Here is a 22542-nt window from a genome sequence, read left to right as displayed (position 1 = left end):
GGGCCGAAGGTGTGTCTGAGCGTTGGGCGCCTACTGTGTGCAGAAGCTGGACGGGCATGTACCCAGGCCCGTGACTGAACTGATGGGGGTCAGGAGACGGGGGCCATAGACACTGTGCATGGGCGCAAACGCAGCCTCAGGGTATTTACCAAGATCCCAGTATCCCGAACCCCAGTGTGATTGGCATCCCTCTGTGTTGAGTAGGCGCACTATTGGGGAGGGGGATGGGCCAAGAATTTTGGCACAAATCAACAGCACTAGGGCCATAAGGCCCCGAAAGCCTGGCACACAGTAGGCGCCTACAGATACTCGTTCAGTGAATGAATTAATCTGCCCTTTAGGGTTCTGCCTAAAGTCACCGCCTCCAGGAAGCCTTCCGAGTCACCCCAACACCCAGGGCACAAGCTCGCGTCGCCCACTTGTGACACGGGTCCCTCCCCGGCCTGGCGCTCCGCCAAGCACACAGTAGACCCAAGGAACGTCAGAGGAAGGGATGGCGACCGAGACAGGTAGGCGAGACCAGCAGTCTCTGGAGCCTCTGCATACTCTCTGCGGGATGCTTGCACTTTCCCACGCAATATTTCGTGCGCTTTGCCGGAAATCTCAGCTTTTAGTAGGCGGACTCTAGGACCGCGCGGCGCCAGTTCCGGGGCGGCCCCGAACTCCCATTCCCAGAATGCCCTGGTTTATTTGCATCGCTCAGTCCTTGTGACGTCAAGTGAATGAGGCCGCGTCTCAGCCAATGGGCTGTCGGGAGGTGTTAGGACCTGGCCATATAAGGTAAACAAAGCTGGCCGCCCAATGAGGCAACAGCGGGGGCGGGCACTGGGTTGGGGCGGGCGGGGCGCGTCACGTGGAGGGCGGGGGCGGGGCTGAGGAGAGCGCTAGGTAGGGTGTTGAGGGTTGTGTTTACAGCTCCGCACGCGCCGCTTCCGGTTGACGTTGCCGCTCGGCAGTGTAGGGGCCGGGCGGATTCGGAGCTGGGGCCGGGGGCTTCGTCACTGCGGCTCAGAATGACCTTATCCCGGTTCCCCGCGCTCCCTGGACACCAGTTTCATTAGTTGAGCAACTCTTTATTGGGCCCTTACTCTGTTCCTGGCTCTGATCTGGCCAGGGATGCAGAGAACAAACTCTAGAAGGGTCGGCTGGTGCGTGGGGTGGGGGCGTGCATCAAAAATCCCAAGAACAGGGACTTCCCTGGTGGCCCAGTGGTTAAGAATCCTCCTGCCAATGCAGGGGACACGAGTTCGAACCCTGGTCCGGGAAGATCCCACATGCCACAGAGCAACTAAGCCTGTGTGCCACAACTACTGAAGCCCGTGCACCTAGAGCCTGTGCTTCGCAAGGAGAAGCCACCACAATGAGAAGCCTGCGCACTGCAACGAAGAGTAGCCCCCTCTTGCCACAGCTAGAGAAAGCCCGTGCACAGCAACGAGGACCCAATGCAGCCAAATAAATTAAAAAAAGAAAAATCCCAAGAAGAGATGTAGAATTGCAAGTGTGGAAAGTACCCTCAGGAAGCAGGCACAGGCCTTGGAGATGGTGGGCTAAAGGCCATTGAGGGGTTTTACTACATCTGATCCGTTGTGTGCATTAGGATCACTGTGGCTGAGCAGTGTGGAGACCAGATGGTGGCAGAGAGGACCAGTCCGGGTCAGGTGATGTTCTAGGTTTGTCTGGTTCCAGGGGAGTCCGTCCCTGCCCAGGGATTTGTTGCAGAATTAGATTGAATGGAGGGAACTGTCCCACCCTGGGGGGAGGAGGAGGACCTGCAGGGCTCTGGGAGGAGCCCTTCCTGGGTCCCTCAACCCTTCCAGGGGATTCTGGCTTTGACTGGTAAGAGGAGGAGGATGGAAGATGGTGGACAGGACCTGAAGGCTCCCAAGGTTATGGGGGCTCCGGGGAGGCTGGGGCATCGGGATAGCTGGGGGAGGGAGGGGAGCCTGGAGCAGTGGGACTGCTAAAAGGCCTCTGAGGGCTGGAGATGGGAGCTTGGCCCTTTGGCAGGGAGAGGACTCAGTGTCCCCTTCAGGTGGGTGCCTCAACCCTGGCAGAAGTCACCTTGGGACTTATTTCCCAAGTCCACTCAGGAAATAAGGTTTCAGCCCCTTTCTGCCACATGGGGATCACTCAGGCTGCACCATTTTTTGCAAATCTTGATGGTGCCAGGAGAGTTCTGCTCGTATTAAAAATGGCCCCTCACCTTCACAAAGCATCATAAGTGTGAATTAATGTGGACAAAGTGCTCAGCACAGCACGGGGTGGGCAGTTCTGAATGTCATTACCTCTATCACTATTACTACTGGGACAGCAACAGGGTATGGTGGAAGGTGAGCAGGTTCTGGAGCCAGACAGACCTGGCTGTTAGTCTTGACTCTGCCACTTAATGACTCTGATGTTGGGACAAGGTTCTCTGGCCCTGAGTTTCAGTTCCTTCATTTGTAGAACCCAAGGTAACAGCTTAGAACTCTCCCAGGACTGCTCTGGGGGATTAATGCCTGTGGTGCTCAGAGCACCATTTTAGCACTCACCTCTTTGCCTCCATCTGGACCACTGTAGGGAACCCAAGCCCCATTTTACAGATTAGGAAACCGAGGCTGGAATCCAAACTTCCTTACACTCTTGACAGTGTTCAGAGCCAGTGGAAAAGAGTAGGCACCCAGTGGGCCAGCAGGGTGTGTTTCTGGCCAAGGAGGGTGGGCACTGTCCTGGCAGGGACCACTGGGGGCTTTTCTTGCTTAGGGAGGCAGGAAGTACCTTCACCCCTTCCCTCACTCTCATCTGGGCACTACTCAGTTACCTGCCTAGACTTGCTCAGCCCAGAAGGAGCTCTTCCAGGCCAGCTGGCTGGCTGGGTGGGGCAGGTGGGGCTAGCAGGAGCAAAGGTCACCCCTCTGGCCCCTATGGCCCCCCAGCCAGCTTGTTTTCCCAGGGGCAGCGGGAAGGAAAAAACAACCTTGTTTTCAGCCAGGATCAGCCTGGCTAGAGAGTGGACTTTGGATTTCTTAGCAGGCTCGGATTGGGCCTGACAGCTGGGGCCAGTAGATGGGGGGGGAATGGAGGTATAAAAGGAATTTATGGCAATGCCTTCATCTTACCTGAGGTCCAGGGAGGTTGAGGACCTTGGCAAAGTTGGCATAGCCAGTTGATGGTAGGCCCAGGACCCCGGGCTCCTCTCCCCCTCCATTCCTTCAATCACTCCACAGATGTGTTTATCAGACATCCACTGGGTGCCTGGCTCTGGGAGCACAAGAATGAATAGGCAGGGATCCTGCCCTCTCAGAAGGCTTGAGAAGCCGACTTGAGGGATTCATACTAGCCATGAAGTATGCCTAGGGTCTTTCTTCATGTTTCAAAGGACCCGATACTGGCTGACTGAGGGGCCTTGAGATCCGGCCACTGCCTCACTCCTGACCTCTGTTCCTGAACTCTCCTGCCTACTTGATTCTAGCCACACTGGCCTTTGAGCTCATTGATCTTACTCAGCTCCTCAGGGCCTTTGCACATACTGCTCTCCCCGCCTGGAACCTGGGCTGCCTACTCCCTCAGCGTTTGCCTGCTTGGCTCTTACTTGTATTTCAAGTCCTAGCTTAAATGTCACTTCCTCAGAGGAGCCTTCCCTGATTCCCCTATGAATAGTAGGTCTCTCCTAGTATTTCACTGCACCTCAGTCCATTCCCTTATAGCACCCACCACATTTTGTATTTATACACTTGTTCGCCTGTAGTGTCTGTTTCCTCACTAGATGTTTCATATCTGGTGGTTTCACCATTTAATCTCTATTTCCTGGCTCTTTGCCTGTCTCATTGCTTTTCACATTGTAGCTGCATGATAAATATTTGTTGAATAAATAAGTGAACCAGCGAAGATGTTGATAGTAGAACCAGTATCAAATCAAAAAGGGCCTGTCTCCCACCGGGGCATGGATAAGCACAGAAAAATATACCCAAAGTCCAAAGCTCTATTAAGAGGAATGTTTAATTGATCAAACATCAGCCCATGGAAATGACTGCCCTGGCCCACTATCTGTAGGGAGGACATGCTCTTAGGGTTATTTTTCAGTGGGAACATCTAGGCCCTCAGTACTCTCCTTCCCTCCCCACAAGCAGAGAGACCGATAAATTGAATGCTGTGTTGGTATACCTATTTGTGTATATATGATTCAACAGTGTTATGTGATTCAACAGAAAGAAATTTAAAGTAAGGGAAGAAAGGTCACATGGGGTGGGGATGTCTTCAGGCCCATCTGGGAGCAAGAGACAGGGAATCTGGCACTGGAGCATTCCTGTCTCTGGGGTGGTAGGGGCTGGGGGTGGCAGGGGAGTGTGGCATTAAGAGGAGTGGCCTGGTTCAAATTCCAGCTTTATTACCACTTATCTACTATGCAAGCTGAGTGGGGTACTTCACTTCTTCTGGCCTCTTTCCTCTTCTGTAAATTGGGAATGAAAATAGAACCTACAACAGAGAATTAAAAGAGAGAATATGTGCATAGCCTTCAACACCAATGTCTGGCACATAGTAGGTGCTCAGTAAATGGGATCTTGGTTGCAGGGCAGAGAGGTTAAATCAGGCTCCAAGACCTGGACTCTCCCTTATAATAACACAAGTCCCTCACTTCTTTTATTACTTTTGGCTTCCCAGGTCCCCTGAAAATAGGAAGGTTGTATTCTGGGTTCTGGTGTCTGGAAAGGTGTAGGACTCACTTTAATGTGGACTGTGGTGAATTTACCATCTGAGACTCTTAGACAGCCTCTGCCCTCCCTAGCTCCTTTCTGGATAGACAGGCTTGTCTTGGGAAGTCACTTTCTTCCTCAGAACTGCTGTTTCTCAAATGAAAAGTAGGTAGAAACAGATCCTCACTTGGCCTTACAGAGTTTTGTGTGAGTCACAAAGCCAAGAAAGTACATTGCAATCTGCGAAGAGGCTTTAACTCTAACCCTGATTCTTGTAAACTTGAGCACCCTTATGTGTGGCCCCCTCCCTTCTTTGTGCCTCAGTTTCCCTATATGTAAAATGGGGAGAGGTCTACTGCCTCCACGGGGGACTTTAAAATTATGTTTTCAAAGAATTATTCTGGACGTGGAGCCAGAGAGATGCCTAGAGTTCCGGAAAAGTTGCTTCCCTTCCCCTGTGTGCACCGCTCCAGGTAATCTTGGGTTCCATCCCAGCTCTTTGCGGGTGGCAGGTAAGGGTCTGCCCTCTGCTGGCCGGGCCAGGAGATTAAACCCAGGGAAGTGGGGAGAACCATGCTCCGGGAGATATTTCAGAGAGGGAGTAAATGGAAGGCGTTGGTTCCTAGCAAGATCTATGTATGAACAGATTATTAAAAGGCTAAAGAGTTACAATGTTAGTCTTGTGCTTGGAATGCAAAGGAAAGGATAGTTTGCAGTGTGGTTGATGGTTCCTCCCCTCTGGACTCAGGTCCATTTGGTTTGTCCCGGACCGTTTGTCAACAACTTCAGCGAGCCCGGGCGAGGAGCTTCCTGGGAAATGTAGTTCCTAGGTGGGTATCCCGCGCCGCCGCCGGGCACCCTCGGCGGCAAGGGGACTCCATTTCCCGAGGTGCCTCGGGCCCGGGGGGCGGAGGGCTGCCGTGGCGTCTGGCCCCGAGCCGAGCCGGGGGTGGGGGCTCGGAGGCCGAGCGCCCGTGGCAGTGGGCGAGCGCCCGTGCGGCCTGGTACCGGCTATGTCCGCGTGAGGACGCCTCCGGCGCCGCCGCCGCCCCCATCCCATACTCGGCCCGGCCCGCCTGGCACCATGGGCTCCATCCTGAGTCGCCGCATCGCGGGCGTGGAGGACATCGACATCCAGGCGAACTCGGCCTATCGCTACCCCCCGAAATCCGGTGAGCGGCCGCCCCGGCCCGGGTCTCGGTCCCGGTTGCGGACAGCGAGGCGCGGGCTGGAGCGCGGGGCGGGCAGGGGGCGGCGGGGCTGGGCGCACGACCCTCCTCGGAGGGTGGGCTGGGGGGCTCTGCTCGGCCCGCGGCCCTTCCTGCAGCTTCCCTGCATGGAGCTCCACGCGCCCTCCATCCGGACCCCGGGGCGTGGGTCGGTACGGCGCTGACTGCCTCGTCCCGGCTGGGTGACCTTGGGTCAGTCAGCTCACTCCTGCGCGCCTCACCTCCCTCGTATGCACACTGGGGTATGCTCAATAGGGATCCCCCAGGGCCGGCGTGAGGTTCCGGGGCGCGACGCTTGGGAGGGCTTAGCACGGTGCCCGACGCTTTTGCTTGTGCTTACAAAGTGGTCATTGTCAAAAGGATTGACATCATTCCATCGCCGGTTTTCCCTTTCTTTGGTGGCTTCTTGTGAAGACCCGGCCAGTGGTTCTGGACACTATCCGTCCCGTCTGGACAGAGGCTTAGCTCTCCTGTGACCTGGCGCTTGTGTTTGGGGGGGGGGGGGGTCTGGGCCCAAGGAGGCATTACTGTCGGTGGAAGAGGAGCTGGGAGGCCGTGCTAGACAACCAGGGAATGGTTGGAGGGGACCTACCAGGTTCTCCAGTCTCCTTTTTTGTGGCTGAAAGACCTGAACCCCAGGGAGGAAGTGACTTTTCCAAGGTCTCAGAGCTGGATGGAAGCTCATCTGGGTACAGGACCATGAGTCAGACTACCAGACCAGTTGTACCCATCCACACTGTTTTTCTGCCTCTGATGAGTGTGGCCTGCCCTGGAACTTTAGTTTGGGTTCCTCATGCTCCATCTCCTCGTCTGGTCACTTGCCTGGAAAGGAGAGAAGAAAGAGAACAGGGCATTTGGACATCATGGAGACTTTCAGACTGGAGCCTCTGATCCTGGCTTCTGAAATATCTGATCCCATCTTGTGGTCTTCTAGGCCTCACAGTTGGCCTGTGGGCATCCCCTGGGCCAGGTTTCCTCTGAGTATGGTCCAGCACCACCTGCTTCCAACAGTGGGGAAGCTTGTTTAACATGCATTTCCCAGGCCCTGCCTCAGACTTGTTGGGGTCTGCTGTGGCCTAGGAACCTGCATTTAAAACCCACTCCTAGGGTGAGTCAGATGTCCACTCAAGTTTGAGAACTGCTTCACGCTCATTTTGGAAGGTGAAAGAAGGCAAGTGTCTGGGACCACCAGAAATAAAGGGAGTGGAGACTAGCACAGTTCGGGGCAGTCAGAGGGGATGCAGTCAGAGCTGGGCAGAGGGCTCTGTTCCCTACTAGGCACGGGAGATATCCACGCCTGCTTTTTCCCAGGCACAAGGACAGGGCAGCCCAGCCTGGTATAGAGATCCCCTGGAGGCTGACATCCCCAGATCTGATGGAGCAGTTGTTTGAAGTCATCCTCTTCCATCTCTGATGTTCTTCCAGCCCGTCTTTGGCTGAGTCATCTTAGGCAAGCTGCTTAGCCCCCTGGGTCATGGTTTCCTCATCTGTAAAATGGGCTGATCCTCATACAGTGCTCAGAACAGTGCTTAGCGCCTAAGAGGTCCTTGAAAAATGTTAGCTGCTATAATGGCTCAAAAAATAAATTAAGTGAACAACTTAGACTCTAATAGCAGTTAGCAGTGTCTTGGAAGAGATATCAAAAAGTTTAAGGTGGTACCTCCTGTCGCCTGGGACCAGAGCAAACCTGATGTCCCTTCAGTTGGGCATTTGGACAAAATCACAAATACAAGGCACTTACAGCACTGCTTTTGGATTCTGTTTGGTAGACCTTATTAATCAGTCAGGTCCACTCTGTGGACACCCGAGTCAACCACAATCTATTGGGGCTGGCACCCAGGTGAATACCATGGGCCACCTCGATTTTGCTGCCAGTGATTAGAGTGCTCAGCCTCTCCAGTTCAAAGGCTGTCTTCTCTGCTTCCTGTCCCTCGGGCCACCTTATTCCGGGAGGCAGTCTGGAACCTAAGCAGTACTTGAGTATGTGTTCCCAAGCGTGGACTGGGGACGGAAGGGGGGTTGAGATGATTTTAGGGACCATGGACTGTACAATCAATTTATGAGACAGTTGTTATCTTTTCAGGTCTCTGTCAATTTTGTTGATTATATTAGAAAGAATCATTGGGTGCTAGTATTTTTTTAACACCTCTGTAACACTGTCCAATTTTTTTCCAGCTTTACTGAGATATAATTGACATATAACGTTGCGTAAGTTTAAGGTGTACAGTGTAATGATTTGATATGTGTATATATCGGGAAATGATTATCACAATAAGGTTATTTACACATCCATCATCTCATAGTTACCTCTGTGTGTGTGTGTGTGTGTATGTGAGGACTTTTAAAATCTGTCCAATTTTTTTTAAATTAATTAATTTATTTAATTTATTTATTTGGCTGCGTTGGGTCTTCGTTGCTGCGCGCGGGCTTTCTCTAGTTGCAGTGAGTGGGGGCTACTCTTCGTTGCAGTGTGCGGGCTTCTCATTGCGGTGGCGTCTCTTGCTGCAGAGCACGGTCTCTAGGCACACAGGCTTTAGTAGTTGTGGCTCGCGGGCTCTAGAGCGCAGGCTCGGTAGTTGTGGCGCACGGGGTCAGTTGCTCCGTGACATGTGGGATCTTCCCAGACCAGGGTTAGAACCTGTGTCCCCTGCATTGGCAGGCGGATTCTTAACCACTGTGCCACCAGGGCAGTCCCTGTCCAATTTTCTTTTACTTTGAAGTTTTCAACATGCCCTGCAACAGTACCTAGCTTGAATTTAACAGCATTTGCTTTGTTTTTATTGTACTTATTTACTTTACTCATAACAGCTTTATTGAGGTATCAATCGTGTGCCGTACAACTCATCCTTTGTAAACCTATGATCTGGAGAATTTTAGTAAACTTATAGAATTGTGCAACCATCACCACAATCAGTTTTAGACATTTCCATCATCAGAGTTTCCTTGCCTTGTGCCTGTTTGCAGGCAGTCTCTGCTGTCACCCTCATCCCTACCCCATCACTGATCTCCTTTCTGTCGTTAAAATTTGCCCTTTCTGGACATTTCATACAACTGGAATCGTACAGCATGTAGTCTTTTTTTGTGTCTGGCTTCTTTCACTTAGCATTGTTTTTGAGGTTCATCCATGTTGTACTTTACTGTATGGTTATAGTACACTTTGTTTATCTTTTCACCAGTTAACGAATACTTGGGGTGTTTCCACCTTTTGGCTATTATGAATAATGCTGCTGAACGTTTGTTTGGTGTGTTCAGTTCTCTTTAGTATACACCTAGGAGTGGAATTGTTGGGTCATGTGTTTAACTTTTTGAAGAACTGCCAGACAGTTTTCCATAATGGCTGCACCATTTTACATTTATTCCCACCAGCAGTGTGTGTGGGTTCCAAATTCTCAGCATCCTTGTCAATGCTTATTATTGCCTACCTTTTTAATTATAGTCATCCTAGTGGGTGTGAAGAGGTATCTCACTGTGGTTTTGATTTGCATTTTCCTGATGATGTTGAACATCTTTTTTCTTTTTTTTTTTTGCGGTACAGGGGCCTCTCATTGCTGCTGTGGCCTCTCCCGCTGCGGAGCACAGGCTCCAGACGCGCAGGCCCAGCGGCCGCGGCACGTGGGATCCTCCCGGACCGGGGCACCAGCCCGTGTCCCCTGCATCGGCAGGCGGACTCTCAACCACTGCGCCACCAAGGAAGCCCTTGAGCATCTTTTCATGTGCTTATTGGCCGTTGTATATTGTGTGTGTGTGTGTGTGTGTGTGTGTTGGGGGGTTGGCTCTTTTAGTCTTGTTCACTTTTTAAAAGTTGGATTGTCTTCTTTTTGAGTTGTAAGAGTTCTTTATGAATTCTGGATACAGTGATACAGTTCATTTATCAGCTCTGTGATTTGCCAATATTTTCTCACAGTCTGTGGTTTGTCTTTTCATTTTCTTAATGGTGTCTTTTGAGGAGCAAAATTTTAAGTTTTGGTGAAGTTTGATTTATCATTTTTCTTTTTTTTTTTTTTTTTGGCCACGCCACATGGCTGGTGGGATCTTAGTTCCCCAACCAGGGATTGAACCCGGGCCCTTGGTGGTGAGAGCACAGAGTCCTAACCACTGAACCACCAGGGAATTCTTATCAATTTTTTTGATGGTTAATGTTTTTGGAGTTATATCTAACAGATCTTTGCCTACCTCAAGGTCACAAAGATTTTCCCCTATTTTTTTTTCTTGAAGTTTTATAGTTTTAGCTCATACATTAAGTCTTGTGATCCATTTTGAGTTAATTTTTTAATGTATGGTTTGAGGTAAAGATTTAGGGTTTTGTGGTTTTTTCTGCATATGGATAGTCAGTTATTTCAACATCATTTGATGAAAAGACTATTCTTTTCCCATCACATTGCCTTTTTACCTTCATTAGAGATCAGCTGACCATTAATGTGAGAGTTTATTTCTGCACTCCACTGCCCTGCAGTCCCTTGCCCGGGTCACACGGCTGGCTGGTCCCCAGCCGAGGGTCACGCAGGCATTAGGACACCTCGGTCAAGTTCTTAAAGAGAAGATGGCAGACGGAAGCCTGGAGCACAGTAGGTCCCCACAGGAGTGCCTGGTCGTTGTTGTTGGCTGCCACGGTTGGTTGTTCCTCCTCCTGCGTTATTATTGTTACTCATGTGTCTTAAAGCCATGTGGGCTGCCCTGCCCTGGTGTTTGAGGGAGGTCATGGTAGGGACAGGTCACCCAAGAGAAGCATCAGGAGGGGCAGTCAGCCACGTGATCCACTAACCCTGGAGGTGGGGGTGAACTATGCCCCAGACCTAAACCTTTTGTATATCAGTGCATGTACTTTCAGAGCATTTTTACCTCCTTTATCTCACTGGAACTTTGCCATGTCCTTGTGACACTAGACTTTTGTCCTCTTTGGCAGAGGAACTAGAAATCAGGCTGATTTTGTCTCCTAGCACCTGGGCCTGCACACGGTAGGTGTTTAATAGATGCTTGTGCAGCAGGCCTTGCAGAAAACAACTCCCCTCTCCCTAGTGTACAAGCTGTTCAGACTGGGCTGCATCTTATCCCCTGGGGTGTCAGGCGGGGGTCCGGGGACTCCTGGGCCTGCTGCCACGCGATGAGGGGCCTGAGGTGTGTGCCAGGAGACTTTGGTGTGTACTTTTGTGCTGGTGGCAGTCTAGAGACATCTGCTCATGAGTGCTGCCGCCTGTGTTGGGTTTGCCCTTTCTGAAGTGGGGCCTTGCTGACTCTGGATAATTGATGCCTGAAGGAAAGAACCGAGGCAGGTGTTGTAAGACGAGGGAGGACTTTTTGTGTCACCGAGGGCGTCCTCTGTCACTGGGGACATTCCGGGTCCCTGGGCCCCATCACTGTCCCTAGGCAGTGAGCTTGTGCTCCGAGCCCCAGGGTCAGTGGCAGAGGGGTGGGGTGTGGGGAAAGGGCTCCACCTGCACACGGGGGTTTCACCTTCGTGCTCAGAGTCCTGCACCATCATCGCTGGCATTGTGCCACCTGTGCCCGTTCACATAGCAGAACTAGTTCTGTGCTTCTGCTCACATGAATTCGGTTTGGATTTTATCATTGTAAGAGCTGTATAAATAAGCTGTATTTTCGGAATTTCAGTTGTTACATTTTAGGTAAAAACAACAGCAGAACAGCAGAAACAAAAACCCTTTAAGTTGGCCATGGTGGGTGGGCGTCTGAGGACCTGTCTCCCTGAAGGAGAAGCCAGTTGCTTGGGTTTAGAAGCCTGCAGTGGGCACTTGGGCCCTGTGCCCACTGGAGCTGAGGTTTGCTGTGTCGCCTGCCCTTGGTGTTTTGAGCACCCGGAGGTCCCTGCATCCTTCTCCCAGCTCCTGGGCTTTGCTGTACTCTCCTGTTGGTCAGTGGAAGAAGCCAGGCTTGTGCTGGTTAGGCTGGCCAGCCGGCTGGCAGGCCTTTCCTCTGGTGCCAGGAGGTCGGTCGTGGTGCGGAGGGCCCAGCTGTCCAGCATCAAAGGGGGGTGTGTGCGCGTGTGTTTTCATCCTCACTGTTGAGGTGGCCTTCGCTGTGCTGACAACACACCCTTCCACCAGCAGGGTGGGCACAGGCAGAGCTTAGCTCAGCACTGTGAGAGTGAGCCCGCCTCGAGGGGTCTTCTGCCCCCACCCACCTGTAGAGCCACGGCGGAGCACTGGATTCAGAGTTCAGCGGCCCCATGCCAGTGACTTGCCCTGTGGCCTTGAGCTGGTCGCTTGTTCCCGGGCCCCTTTCAGTCCTGACTCTGTGAGTCCACGGGAGCTGGCGGGGAGGGACCAAGCCCTGGTCCAGCCGAGCCTGTGTTTTTCAGGGGCCTGGCAGTTTCCTGGGAACGTCCTGCACTTCCTGTATGACCCTGCGGGCAGTGACCACTGCTGCCTGCCTCGCCTCCCAAGTCCGGTGCCGGCGGCCAGATGCTGGCACGGGGCCACGTCCAGTGGGCGTTTCCCATGCGTGTTTCCATGTGGTCAGGTACAGCCATCAGGCCTCACGTTTCTGTGTTGTTTCTGTGTTGTCCTGTAAAGGGCAGTGATGCCACACATGCCACCCACACAGCGTCGGACTCAGGCTCAGTGAATAACAGTGGACTTGTTCAGTTCTGCCAACTGTCCCCGCGTCTGCCCAGCTCCCCAGAGCTGGGGGAGCCAGGCCCAGCCGCCGCCTGGCCCGCACCCCTGCTGTTTGCAGACAAGCCAGTGGTGTGGAGCAGCATGGGGGGGCCACTTGCTGTCTAGAAATCATGCACGGCTCTCTCCGAGCTGGGAGGGGAGGTAGAGGCTTGGGAATGACTGACACGGGAACATCTGTCCACCCGTGTGTGCAGTGCTTGCAAAGAACCCATTTTCTCAGACTTTCATCCTACTCGGCGTTGGCTTGGTTCTGGGGGCCCGGCACCCGCAGAGCAGGCCTTCTGGGGGGGTCCACTGTTCTGATAACTGCCGCATTCTGTTACCCGGGTCTCCTGCCCCTGTGATAGTCCTGAGTGACCAGATGCCCGCAGTGCTTTAGGGGTGAATCGAAAGAAGGAATTGTATTCAGTTCAGTGCTGTAGAAAACGTGTGGTGTATGCACGTATGTACGTGTACAGCCAAAGTGTAACATATTGAGGAGACGTACAGGTCAGGAGCTTCCGCTTGATGAACCATCACCAGGTGGGCGTGTTGAAGGAATAGAAGAATAGCAGCCCCCAAAGGCCCTGGTGCCCCTCCCCAATCTCTGCCCCCTCCTCCCTGGGAGGCCCCCTCTGGACTCCAGTGGAGGTGAGTTTTGCCTGTTTCTGAACTTGATATAAACAGAAGTGGATGCTCTTGGCTGCACGTTGGGGGATGAGAGGGTGGACGCTGTCAGTGAGACTGTCTCTGCTGCGTGACATCCCAGTGTCTGCTGGCGCTACCGTGTGTTCATCCACGAGCTCACGTGGAGGGCGCTCGGGGAGTTTCCGGTTTGGTCTCTCATGAATGATGCTGGGTGGACACTCTTGTGACTGGCTTTGGTTCCCAGGAGTCTGATTTCTTTGGGTCCATCCATTTTATTTTTTTCACTTTTAAAAGTATTTGTGGTAAATTCCACATAACAATTACCATTTTACCCATTTTAAGTGTGCAGTTCAGAGGCATTAAGTACATTTACACTGCTGTGTAGTCATCTGCACCATCATCCCCATAAGTCTTCCTCTTGTGAAACTGAAACTCTGTCCCCGTTAAACAGTAACTCCCATTGCCCTCTCCCCCAGCCCCTGGCAGCCACCACTCTACTTTCTGTGTCTCGTCTTGACAATCCCAGATACCCATCTCTTTGGGTCTGTTTTCATACCTGGCAGTGGGTCTGGCACCCTTGGGTGCGCGTGTGCGGAGTCCACAGCTTTTACAATGTTGTGGCGGGTTGAGCCCGTTCACGCTTCCATCAGCAGAGCAGACTACTACTCTGTCTGTAGTCTGCAGCCCGTGGTGTTCACCGAGGCCTCGTGTTACAAATGGGGACACTGAGGCTCAGAGAGGTTGGGCTGCGCTGAGTCCCCCAGCCTGAGTGTGGGGAGCAGAGAAGCTATTCTGTGCAATGTGTGAATGCGACCCAGGGGAATCGCTGAGCTGCGTGATTACGGGGGGTGGGCCCCGGGTGTCAGTCTCCTTAGACTGTTTGGGAACAGCCTCTTAGCCCAAGGGGCTGTCTCTCACCTGGCGGAGTGATCTCATGGGCCTGGAGATGCTTCCCCGAGATCGGCCCTCTCTGAGGGCAGTGACATCCTGATTCCCTGTTGTTCAGGCCCAGCTGGGGCTTAGTGGCAGCGGATGTCAGGAAGCTGGTAACCCGGAATATCTGTGCTGTGGTAAAATGAGAAGAATTTTTGGCCAGTGGAATCAATGAACTGTTCCCAGACTTCTCACCTTCCCCGCTCCCCTCCACGCAAGTGGGAATGATGGAGGCAGCTGAGCGAAGCCACACCCGGTGCCCAGGTTCCAGGGCCACCTGTGTTTCTTAGAAGGGGGCCCTAGGGTGTCTTTGTCCATATCACGGTTTACCCGGCGGGGGTATCGTGATTTATAATAAGAAATACAAATTTAGTCTTCATCCGTTTCTGGCACAGAACTCCTCAAACCCTTGGAATTTCCTAAGGGATCAGTGATAATGTGAAATGGGTGTCTTTTGATATTCTTAACAGATCCCTTTCAGCCACACCTGAGTTTATACTAATGAGGTGACTTTTGGAAAGCACCTGAGGTTGGGGGCTAGTTGCCGGTGGAGCCAGCCATGAGCTGAAGAGGGCTGGAGATTGAGATGATGGCCAGTGGCCAATGATGTAATCGGTCTTATCTATGTAATGAAGCCTCCACAAAGACTCAGAGGGGCCAGGTTTGGAGCGCTTCTCAGTTGGTGAACAATGTGGAGGTGCTGGGAGGGTGGCACACTCGGAGGGCATGGAATTTCCGCAGCCCTTCCCACGTGCCTTGCTCTGTGCATCCCTTCCATCCAGCTGTTCCTGAGTTGTATCCTTTTGTAATAAACTGATAATTTAGCAAATGAACTCTTTTCCTGAGTTCTCTGAGACACTCTAGAAAATTAATTGGACCCGAGAAGGGGGTCCTGGGAACCTTTGATTTATAGCTGGTGGGTCAGAAGCATAGGTGATCGATCACCTGAACTTGTGATTGGCGTCTGAAGTGGGGTAGGGGTTTGCAGTCATATCGGCTGAGCCCTTATCTTGTGGGATCTGACAGTGTCAACTGTGTCCAGGTACATGGTGCCAGGATTGAACTAAGTTTGTAGGCCACCCGGGCAGTGTTGGCTGAGAATTGGAAAATTGCCTGGTGGGTTGAAAACACTGGCTGGGCTGGCGTCGTTGAGGACGCAGCTCTGGGTCAGCATGGGTTGTCAATGAGGACACCACCTCTCACTGGTAGTGTGGCTTGAGCAGTTCCTTGACCTCTCTGTTCCTCAGTTTCCATGACTGTTACATAGGAATAAAGGTGTCATTCATCCACCTTCATTGGGCTCCTGCTGTGTCCAGGCCAGGGTAGTGATTACTGGGCTTGTCGGGATCAACACCATGCAGAGAGTTGGGCAGAGGCCTGCCAGGAGGGCACGGGAGGCCTCCGGGGAGTTGCAAGGCAGGAGCAACCCATTGGGCCAGAGGGGATGGAGAGAGCTCTGGGATCCGGGACAGGGCGGGGAGATGGTGCGGTGAGGTGGGCAGCGCAGAGCAGAATAAGAGTCTGCAGAGTGATGAGCCGGAGCCTAGCCCGTGGGTTGAGCAAGGCATGTTTGCCCTTGAGGATAACATCAGTGTCCCTGGTCCAGAGTGTCTGGAGTGTGAGGCGGGGAGCCTGGGTTACCTGAAACTGCGCTGGAAAGGGCACTGGGATCCCATGTTCCTGAGACAGACAACCCTTGGGCCTCGTGGGGCTTCTGGGGATGTGGGCATTCCATCTCCAAGATGCACAGTCCTGCTCCTGGGTCGAGGAGAGGTGAGGGTCATCTGCGTGGGGGTCCCTCCGTGTTCTGCATGCTGTGGGTGCTGAGCAAAGGCCTCTCTGAGCACATGGAGGTCTGAGCAATGCACGGGGTGAGCCAAGGACAGTTGGGGTGTGAAAGTGTGGGCAGAGGATCAGCCCGCAGAGACCTCGAGGCCAGAGACACTGCTGTGTAGGAAGGACTTGGAAGGAAGGTGGGCCGCTGCTGAGACTGGAGGTGGGAGGTGAGGGGCTCAGGCCTGTGAACCCCTGAGGAGTCGGGGTGCGGGTGGGAGCTCTGAAGGGGTCCCGGGTTGTGTGCAGACATCTCATTTGCGTTTTAAGGGACCACCTGGAACGGCATCTAGTCTGAGGATGTCCTGCTGCAGGAGCTCTGCCTCTGACGATGGCTCTTCACTCAGCTCTTGGGGGAAACCAGGAGTTGATGAAGCCATGGAGCTGCCCTGTGGCTGTGGTGGTCGTAGTGGTGGCTGTCCCCACAGGGATGCTGGGTGGCACCTGTCCTGCCCAGGTTCTTTCTGTTGTGGGTGTTTCAGAGGTTGGGAGATTTGGGTAAATCAGGCAGGATCACCTCCCAAAGGCCCCACCTCCTAACACCATCACATTGGGGCTTAGGTTTCAGCATGTGAATTTTGGGGGATACGAACATTCACTCTATAGCAGGGTTCCAAACTCTGGTCTCTTGATAAACTCAGGTTTTAATAGAACTCTAGGGCTTCCCTGGTGGCACAGTGGTTGAGAATCCGCCTGCCAATGCAGGGGACACGGGTTCGAGCCCTGGTCCAGGAAGATCCCATATGCCGCAGAGAAACTAAGCCCATGCACCACAGCTACTGAGCCCGTGTGCCACAATTACTGAAGCCCATGCACCTAGAGCCCATGCTCTGCAACAAGAGAAGCCACTGCAATGAAAAGCCGGTGCACCGCAATGAAGAGTAGCCCCTGCTCGCCACAACTAGAGAAAAGCCCATGCACAGTAACGAAGACCCAATGCAGCCAAAAATAAAAATAAATAATAAATAAATACATTTATTTTTAAAAAAATAGAACTCTGGGTGCATAGCCAATGTTCTTGGGGAGAACATTGAGGGCATGGTTTACTGTTCCCGCTCTCTCCCCGCCTTCTCAGAGATTCCTGTCTGTTTGGCATGGATCCTGCCTGACCCTTTCTTTCCCCTAGAGTCCATCTGTGCTCTCTATGCTGACCAACACTTTGCCTTTTGACTCTGATCTCAGGGAGATCTTTGCGTGTCCTGGCACCTGGCTCTTTTAGCAGGGTTAATTCATTTAAGCAACTAGAATCTTTCCAGTTTTCATTTGTAAATGATGATCATCACACACATGCGCACAGCTAGACGTGTAAAAGTGGAACACACAAAGCAGAAAGGAACCCCAGAAGTCTGCTCGGCTCACTCTGTGGCCCGTGAGGAATGGGCAATACCTCTCTGCCTCCACCTCCACAGGCCGTCACAGAAACAGCCTTGATTTTCCTCATCCTGGAAGATGATGAACATGTGTCTGCCTTACACCTGACTTGTCCTTCCACGCCTGACTTATGTAAAGGAAAACAGCCAGTTGAGGGGACGCTGGGAGCCTCCCAGGAAGGGCACTCTTGGTCTTTGTTTTGGTGGCTGTTCATCTGTTTGTCATCCAGGTCACTGGGACACCCATAAGTAGGGCAGAGAGGAGGTGAGCTGTCTGAGCCCGAGTGTCCCTTGGCTGCGACAGCAGAGAGGGGACAGAGACATGGATTTGTTTTAGCCATAATTAAAAAAAATTAAAGTATAGTTGATGTAACAAATAACAAATGCTGGAGGTGGGTGTGGAGAAATGGGAGCCCTCCTGCACTGTTGCTGGGAATGTAAATTGGTCCAGCTACTATGGAAAGCAGTATGGAGGTTCCTTAAAAAACTAAAAATAGAGATGCCATATGATCCAGTGATCCCACTCCTGGGCATATATCCAGAGAAAACTCTAATTTGAAAAGATACATACACCCCAGTGTTCATAGCAGCACTATTTACAATACCCAAGACATGGAAGCAACCTAAATGTCTATTGACAGATGAATGGATAAAGAAGGTGTGGTACATACATACAATGGAATATTACTCAGCCATAAAAAAGAATGAAGTAATGCCATTTGCAGCAACATGGATGGACCTAGAGATTATCATATGAAGTGAGGTATAAAAACATACTAATTATCACTAATATGTGGAATCTAAAATATGACACAGATGAACTTATCTATGAAACAGAAACAGACTCACAGACATAGAAAACAAACTTATGGTTACCAAAGGGGAAATTGGTGGGGGGGATAACAGGAGTTTGGAATTGGCAAATGCAAGCTAATGTGTATAAAATAGAATAACAAGGTCCTACTGTATAACACAGGGAACTATATTCAATATCTTGTAATAAACTATAATGGAAAAGAAAAAAATAAGGTGAAAGCAATATGTGTATTTATAAATATATAGATAGATAGTTGATATACAATGTTATGTTAGTTTTGTACTGTTGATACATAGTGATTTGACACTTGCACACATTATGACAAGTCTAGTAACCATCTGTTCCTGTACAAAGTTATTACAATATTATTGACCATATTCCTTATGCTGTACATTACATCACCATGACTTATTTATTTTATAACTGGAGGTTTGTACCTCTTAATCCTCTTCACCTATTTCACTCAGCCCCCTCCCTCTGCCAACCACCTGTTTGTTCTCTATATCTATGAGTCTGGTTTTGTTTTGTTTGTTTGGTTTTGTGTTTTAGATTCCACACTTAAGTGAGTTCATGTGGTATTTGTCTTTCTCTGACTCATTTCACTTAGCATAATACCCTCTAGGTCCATTCATGTTGTTGCAAATTGCAAGATTGCATTTTATTTATGGTCCAGTACTATTCCATTATATGTATATCTATCTATCTATCTCTCTCTATATATATATCACATCTTCTTTATCCATTCATATATTGACAACACTTAGGTTGCCTCTATACCTTGGCTATTATAAATAATGCCGCAGTGAACATTGGGATGCATGTATCTTTTTGAATTAGTGTTTTTGTTTCCTTTGGGTAAATACCCAGAAGTGGGACAGCTAGATCATATTGCAGTTCTATTTTTAATTTTTTGAGGAACCCACATACTAGCCATAAAGTTTGAGGATGGCTCCTCTGAGGCTCTGGAGTACTGGAGTGGGTTGTGCCAGGTAGCTGGGGCTTCTAGGTCAAAATCAGGACCCGTGTCCTCTGGCAGGCCGTCTGGAAGGATTTCACAATTGAGACGCCCTTCTCACGTGGCTCATTATGTGTGACCGGCAGTGACACCACTGACTGCCGTCCCCTGTCTGTCAAACCGCGCTGTGGCAAAGAGTAGCCCCCGCTCGCCACAACTAAAGAAAGCCCGTGCGCAGCTGCGAAGACCCAGCGCAGCCAAGAATAAATAAATAAATTAATTAATTAAAAAAAAAGACACACGGTAGGCTTGGTGTCGGCAGGTTTGAGCCGTGACTCCATCACTAGCTTGGTGATCTCTGACCTCAGTTTCTCACATGGAAAGTGGGGGCAGGCTCCATCCCCTCTCAATGGGTTCTGTGGGGAACCCAGGCTGGGGCACTGACTCGGGGGCATGGAAGAAGAGCCTGGGGGCTGTGGGGGTGGTTTCTCTTCTCTTCCCATCTCCAGGTCTTCCTTTTTGTTTCTCCCCCTCGGTTGTCTTGTCTTTCTCTTTCCCTCTCTCCTCTTCATAGCCCTGCCTGCTCCTCTTGGTTCCAAAGTGTGCACACACAGATGCACATGCATGCACACAACACATGTACACCGTATACATGTGTACATGACAGATGCATGCACACACAAGCACAACACATGCATGCATGTGCACATACACACACACCACACACATTTCGATATACACACACCTATCCACACATATACGTATGCACGATACACCTGTACACACACAGGCACACACCTGGGAGCTGCTGCCAGTTCCCTAGGATGCACATTCCTCCTTTAAAAGTTCCTTTCGTTAAAATGTGAGCACTTAGGGCTTCCCTGGTGGCGCAGTGGTTGAGAGTCTGCCTGCCGATGCGGTGGACACAGGTTCGTGCCCCGGTCCGGGAAGATCCCACATGCCGCGGAGCAGCTGGGCCCGTGAGCCATGGCCGCTGGGCCTGCGCGTCCGGAGCCTGTGCTCCACAACGGGAGAGGCCACAACAGTGAGAGGCCCGCGTACCGCAAAAAAAAAAAAAAGAATCCGCCTGCCAATGCAGGGGACACACGTTTGAGCCCTGGTCCAGGAAGATCCCACATGCCGCAGAGCAACTAAGCCCGTGCACCACAACTACTGAGCCTGCACTCTAGAGCCCGCGAGCCACAACTACTGGAGCCTGCGCACCTAGAGCCTGTGCTCCACAGCAAAGAGAAGCCACTGCAATGAGAAGCCTGTGCACCGCAACGAAGAGTAGCCCCCGTTAACCGCAACTAGAGAAAGCCTGCGTGCAGCAATGAAGACCCAACACAACCAATAAATAAATAAATATTTTAAAAGTGTGAGCATCTAAAAACATACAGGAAAATACAGAGAGGAATATAGGGAATGCCCTCCATTCAGAGTCCACAGTTTACATTTTTCATATTGTGGACTCAGGCATGTCCTCCCCACGTTGGTTTCTTCCTCCTCCAAATGTGGGGTCCCACCATCTGCGCTGTAGGGCTGCGTTGTGATATGTTTTCACGTCCTCCGTGTTTGAGTTGTGTTGGTTCTGCATCTGCTCTGTGCTGATACTCGGAGACCCCGCTCCCTCCTTTACCTGATGTTTGATTCCATCCTGTCACTGCCACGGTGTGTTGGACCATTTCCTTATCGAGCATGTGAGGTGTTTCCAACTTTTTATGCTTGAAAGTCTTTTATTGGTCCCTATATTGTATGCAACCAAAATATGTACATAAATTGAAATTAGAATCTTAAAAGGGAGAATTTTTCTCCTGGTTTGAGTGGCCATTACAAATAACCAGTTGGTCAAAACATCACAAATATTACAGTTTTTTTTTTAATGTTTATTTTTATTTATTTGGCTGCATCAGGTCTCAGTTGCGACACTCGGGATCTTTGTTGTGGCACACGGCCTCTTTTGTCGTGGTGTGCGGGCTCAGTAGTTGCGGCACGTGGGATCTTAGTTCCCTGACCAGGGATGGAACCCGCGTCCCCTGCATTGGAAGGCGGATTCTTAACCACTGGACTGCCAGGGAAGTCCCTACAGTTTTTATAAATAACAAACATAAATAGTAAAAAAAAAAAAATTGAACATATATCTCTTAAGTCAGTGGATAGGCTGCTTTCCCCCCAGTTAATACATGTAGTCACAGTTGAATAGAACCTGTTGCTGGAATGAGACGGCTCAACAGCACTTCTAGTTCTGTTTTTCATTTTAAGTTAAGAAACTTTGTTCACATAAATAGAGTAGATGGGAATTAACAGGGGTTTGATTTAGCAATAGCATCTAATTCCAAGTTACTTGCCAAAAAATAGAAAGATCATATAAAGATCTAATACCAAAAAAATTTGTTGATGATTTACCAGCTGACAACTGAAGTGCTTCCAGTTCATAATAACAGCCTTGTTGAGATATAATTCACATGCTACAAACTTCACCCTTTTTTTTTTTTTTGCGGTATGCGGGCCTTTCACTGTTGTGGCCTCTCCCGTTGCGGAGCACAGGCTCCGGATGCACAGGCTCAGCGGCCATGGTTCACGGGCCCAGCCGCTCCGCGGCATGTGGGATCTTCCCGGACTGGGGCACGAATCTGTGTCCCCTGCATCGGCAGGCGGACTCTCAACCACTGCGCCACCAGGGAAGCCCAAACTTCACCCTTTTAAAATGTACGATCCAGTGGTTTTTCCAGAACGCGGTTCCAGTTTTGTGATTTTTATGGTCACTGCTCTAACATCCTTGTCCCATGTCTCCAGTCTTTTTTTTTTTTTGGCTACGTTGGGTCCTCGTTGCTGCGCGTGGGCTTTCTCTAGTAGCGGCGAGTGGGGATACTCTTCGTTTCAGTGCGCGGGCTTCTCATTGCGGTGGCTTCTCTTGTTGCAGAGCACAGGCTCTAGGTGCGTGGGCTCAGTAGTTGTGGCTCATGGGCTCTAGAGTGCAGGCTCAGTAGTTGTGGTGCACGGGCTTAGTTGCTCCACGGCAGGTGGGATCTTCCCAGACCAGAGCTCGAACGCGTGTCCCCTGCATTGGCAGGCGGATTCTTAACGACTGCGCCACCAGGGAAATCCCCCTCCAGTCTTTTAAAAATAATTTTTCTTGTTTTAAAGCAATACACATTAGGGAATTCCCTGGTGGTCCAGTGGTTAGGACTCCGCCCTTTCACTGCCAAGAGTGCATGTTTGATTCCTGGTCCAGGAACTAAGATCCCACAAACCTCGAGGTGTGGCCAAACATGAAAAAAAAAAAAAGGCAATACACATTAATTTAGAAAAGAAACAGTTAAAGCCTCCCCCCAAAAAACCTAGCCCCCCCCAAAAAAACCCCTCATCCGTTGCCTCTTAATCCGGAGGTTTCCGTTTGTAGCATTTATACCTCTGAAGTTATTAACGCTTAAAACTACACTAAGACGTGCAGGCCTCCTGTGTATCGTCAG

The 22542-nt window shown here is 50.9% G+C and overlaps 1 protein-coding gene and 1 long non-coding RNA gene across 6 annotated transcripts in view; both read left to right on the top strand.

Moving 5' to 3' along the window:
* Positions 1 to 11: 11 nt before the first annotated feature.
* Positions 12 to 22542, top strand: part of MGRN1 (mahogunin ring finger 1) — a 57893-nt gene continuing 35362 nt past the window's right edge. For 3 of the 5 annotated variants that reach the window (XM_067706760.1, XM_067706759.1, XM_067706761.1), the window contains exon 1: positions 5611 to 5845. In XM_067706760.1, the coding sequence (XP_067562861.1) occupies positions 5758 to 5845 (88 nt within the window). In that variant the 5' untranslated portion in view covers positions 5611 to 5757. Of the gene's footprint in view, positions 142 to 341; positions 510 to 5610; positions 5846 to 22542 lie in introns of those variants that run through there. The other 2 variants (XM_067706762.1, XM_067706763.1) reach the window with 2 other exon arrangements.
* LOC137207202 (uncharacterized) lies at positions 9724 to 20215 on the top strand. Its single transcript, XR_010934982.1, has 2 exons — positions 9724 to 15799; positions 15837 to 20215. It is a non-coding gene; the product is annotated as an uncharacterized lncRNA (long non-coding RNA).

The sequence above is a fragment of the Pseudorca crassidens genome, chromosome 15 (assembly GCF_039906515.1).
Source record: "Pseudorca crassidens isolate mPseCra1 chromosome 15, mPseCra1.hap1, whole genome shotgun sequence".
Taxonomy (NCBI): domain Eukaryota; kingdom Metazoa; phylum Chordata; class Mammalia; order Artiodactyla; family Delphinidae; genus Pseudorca; species Pseudorca crassidens.
Note: the sequence above shows the minus strand (reverse complement) of the source record. Positions and strands in the feature narration are given on the sequence as shown.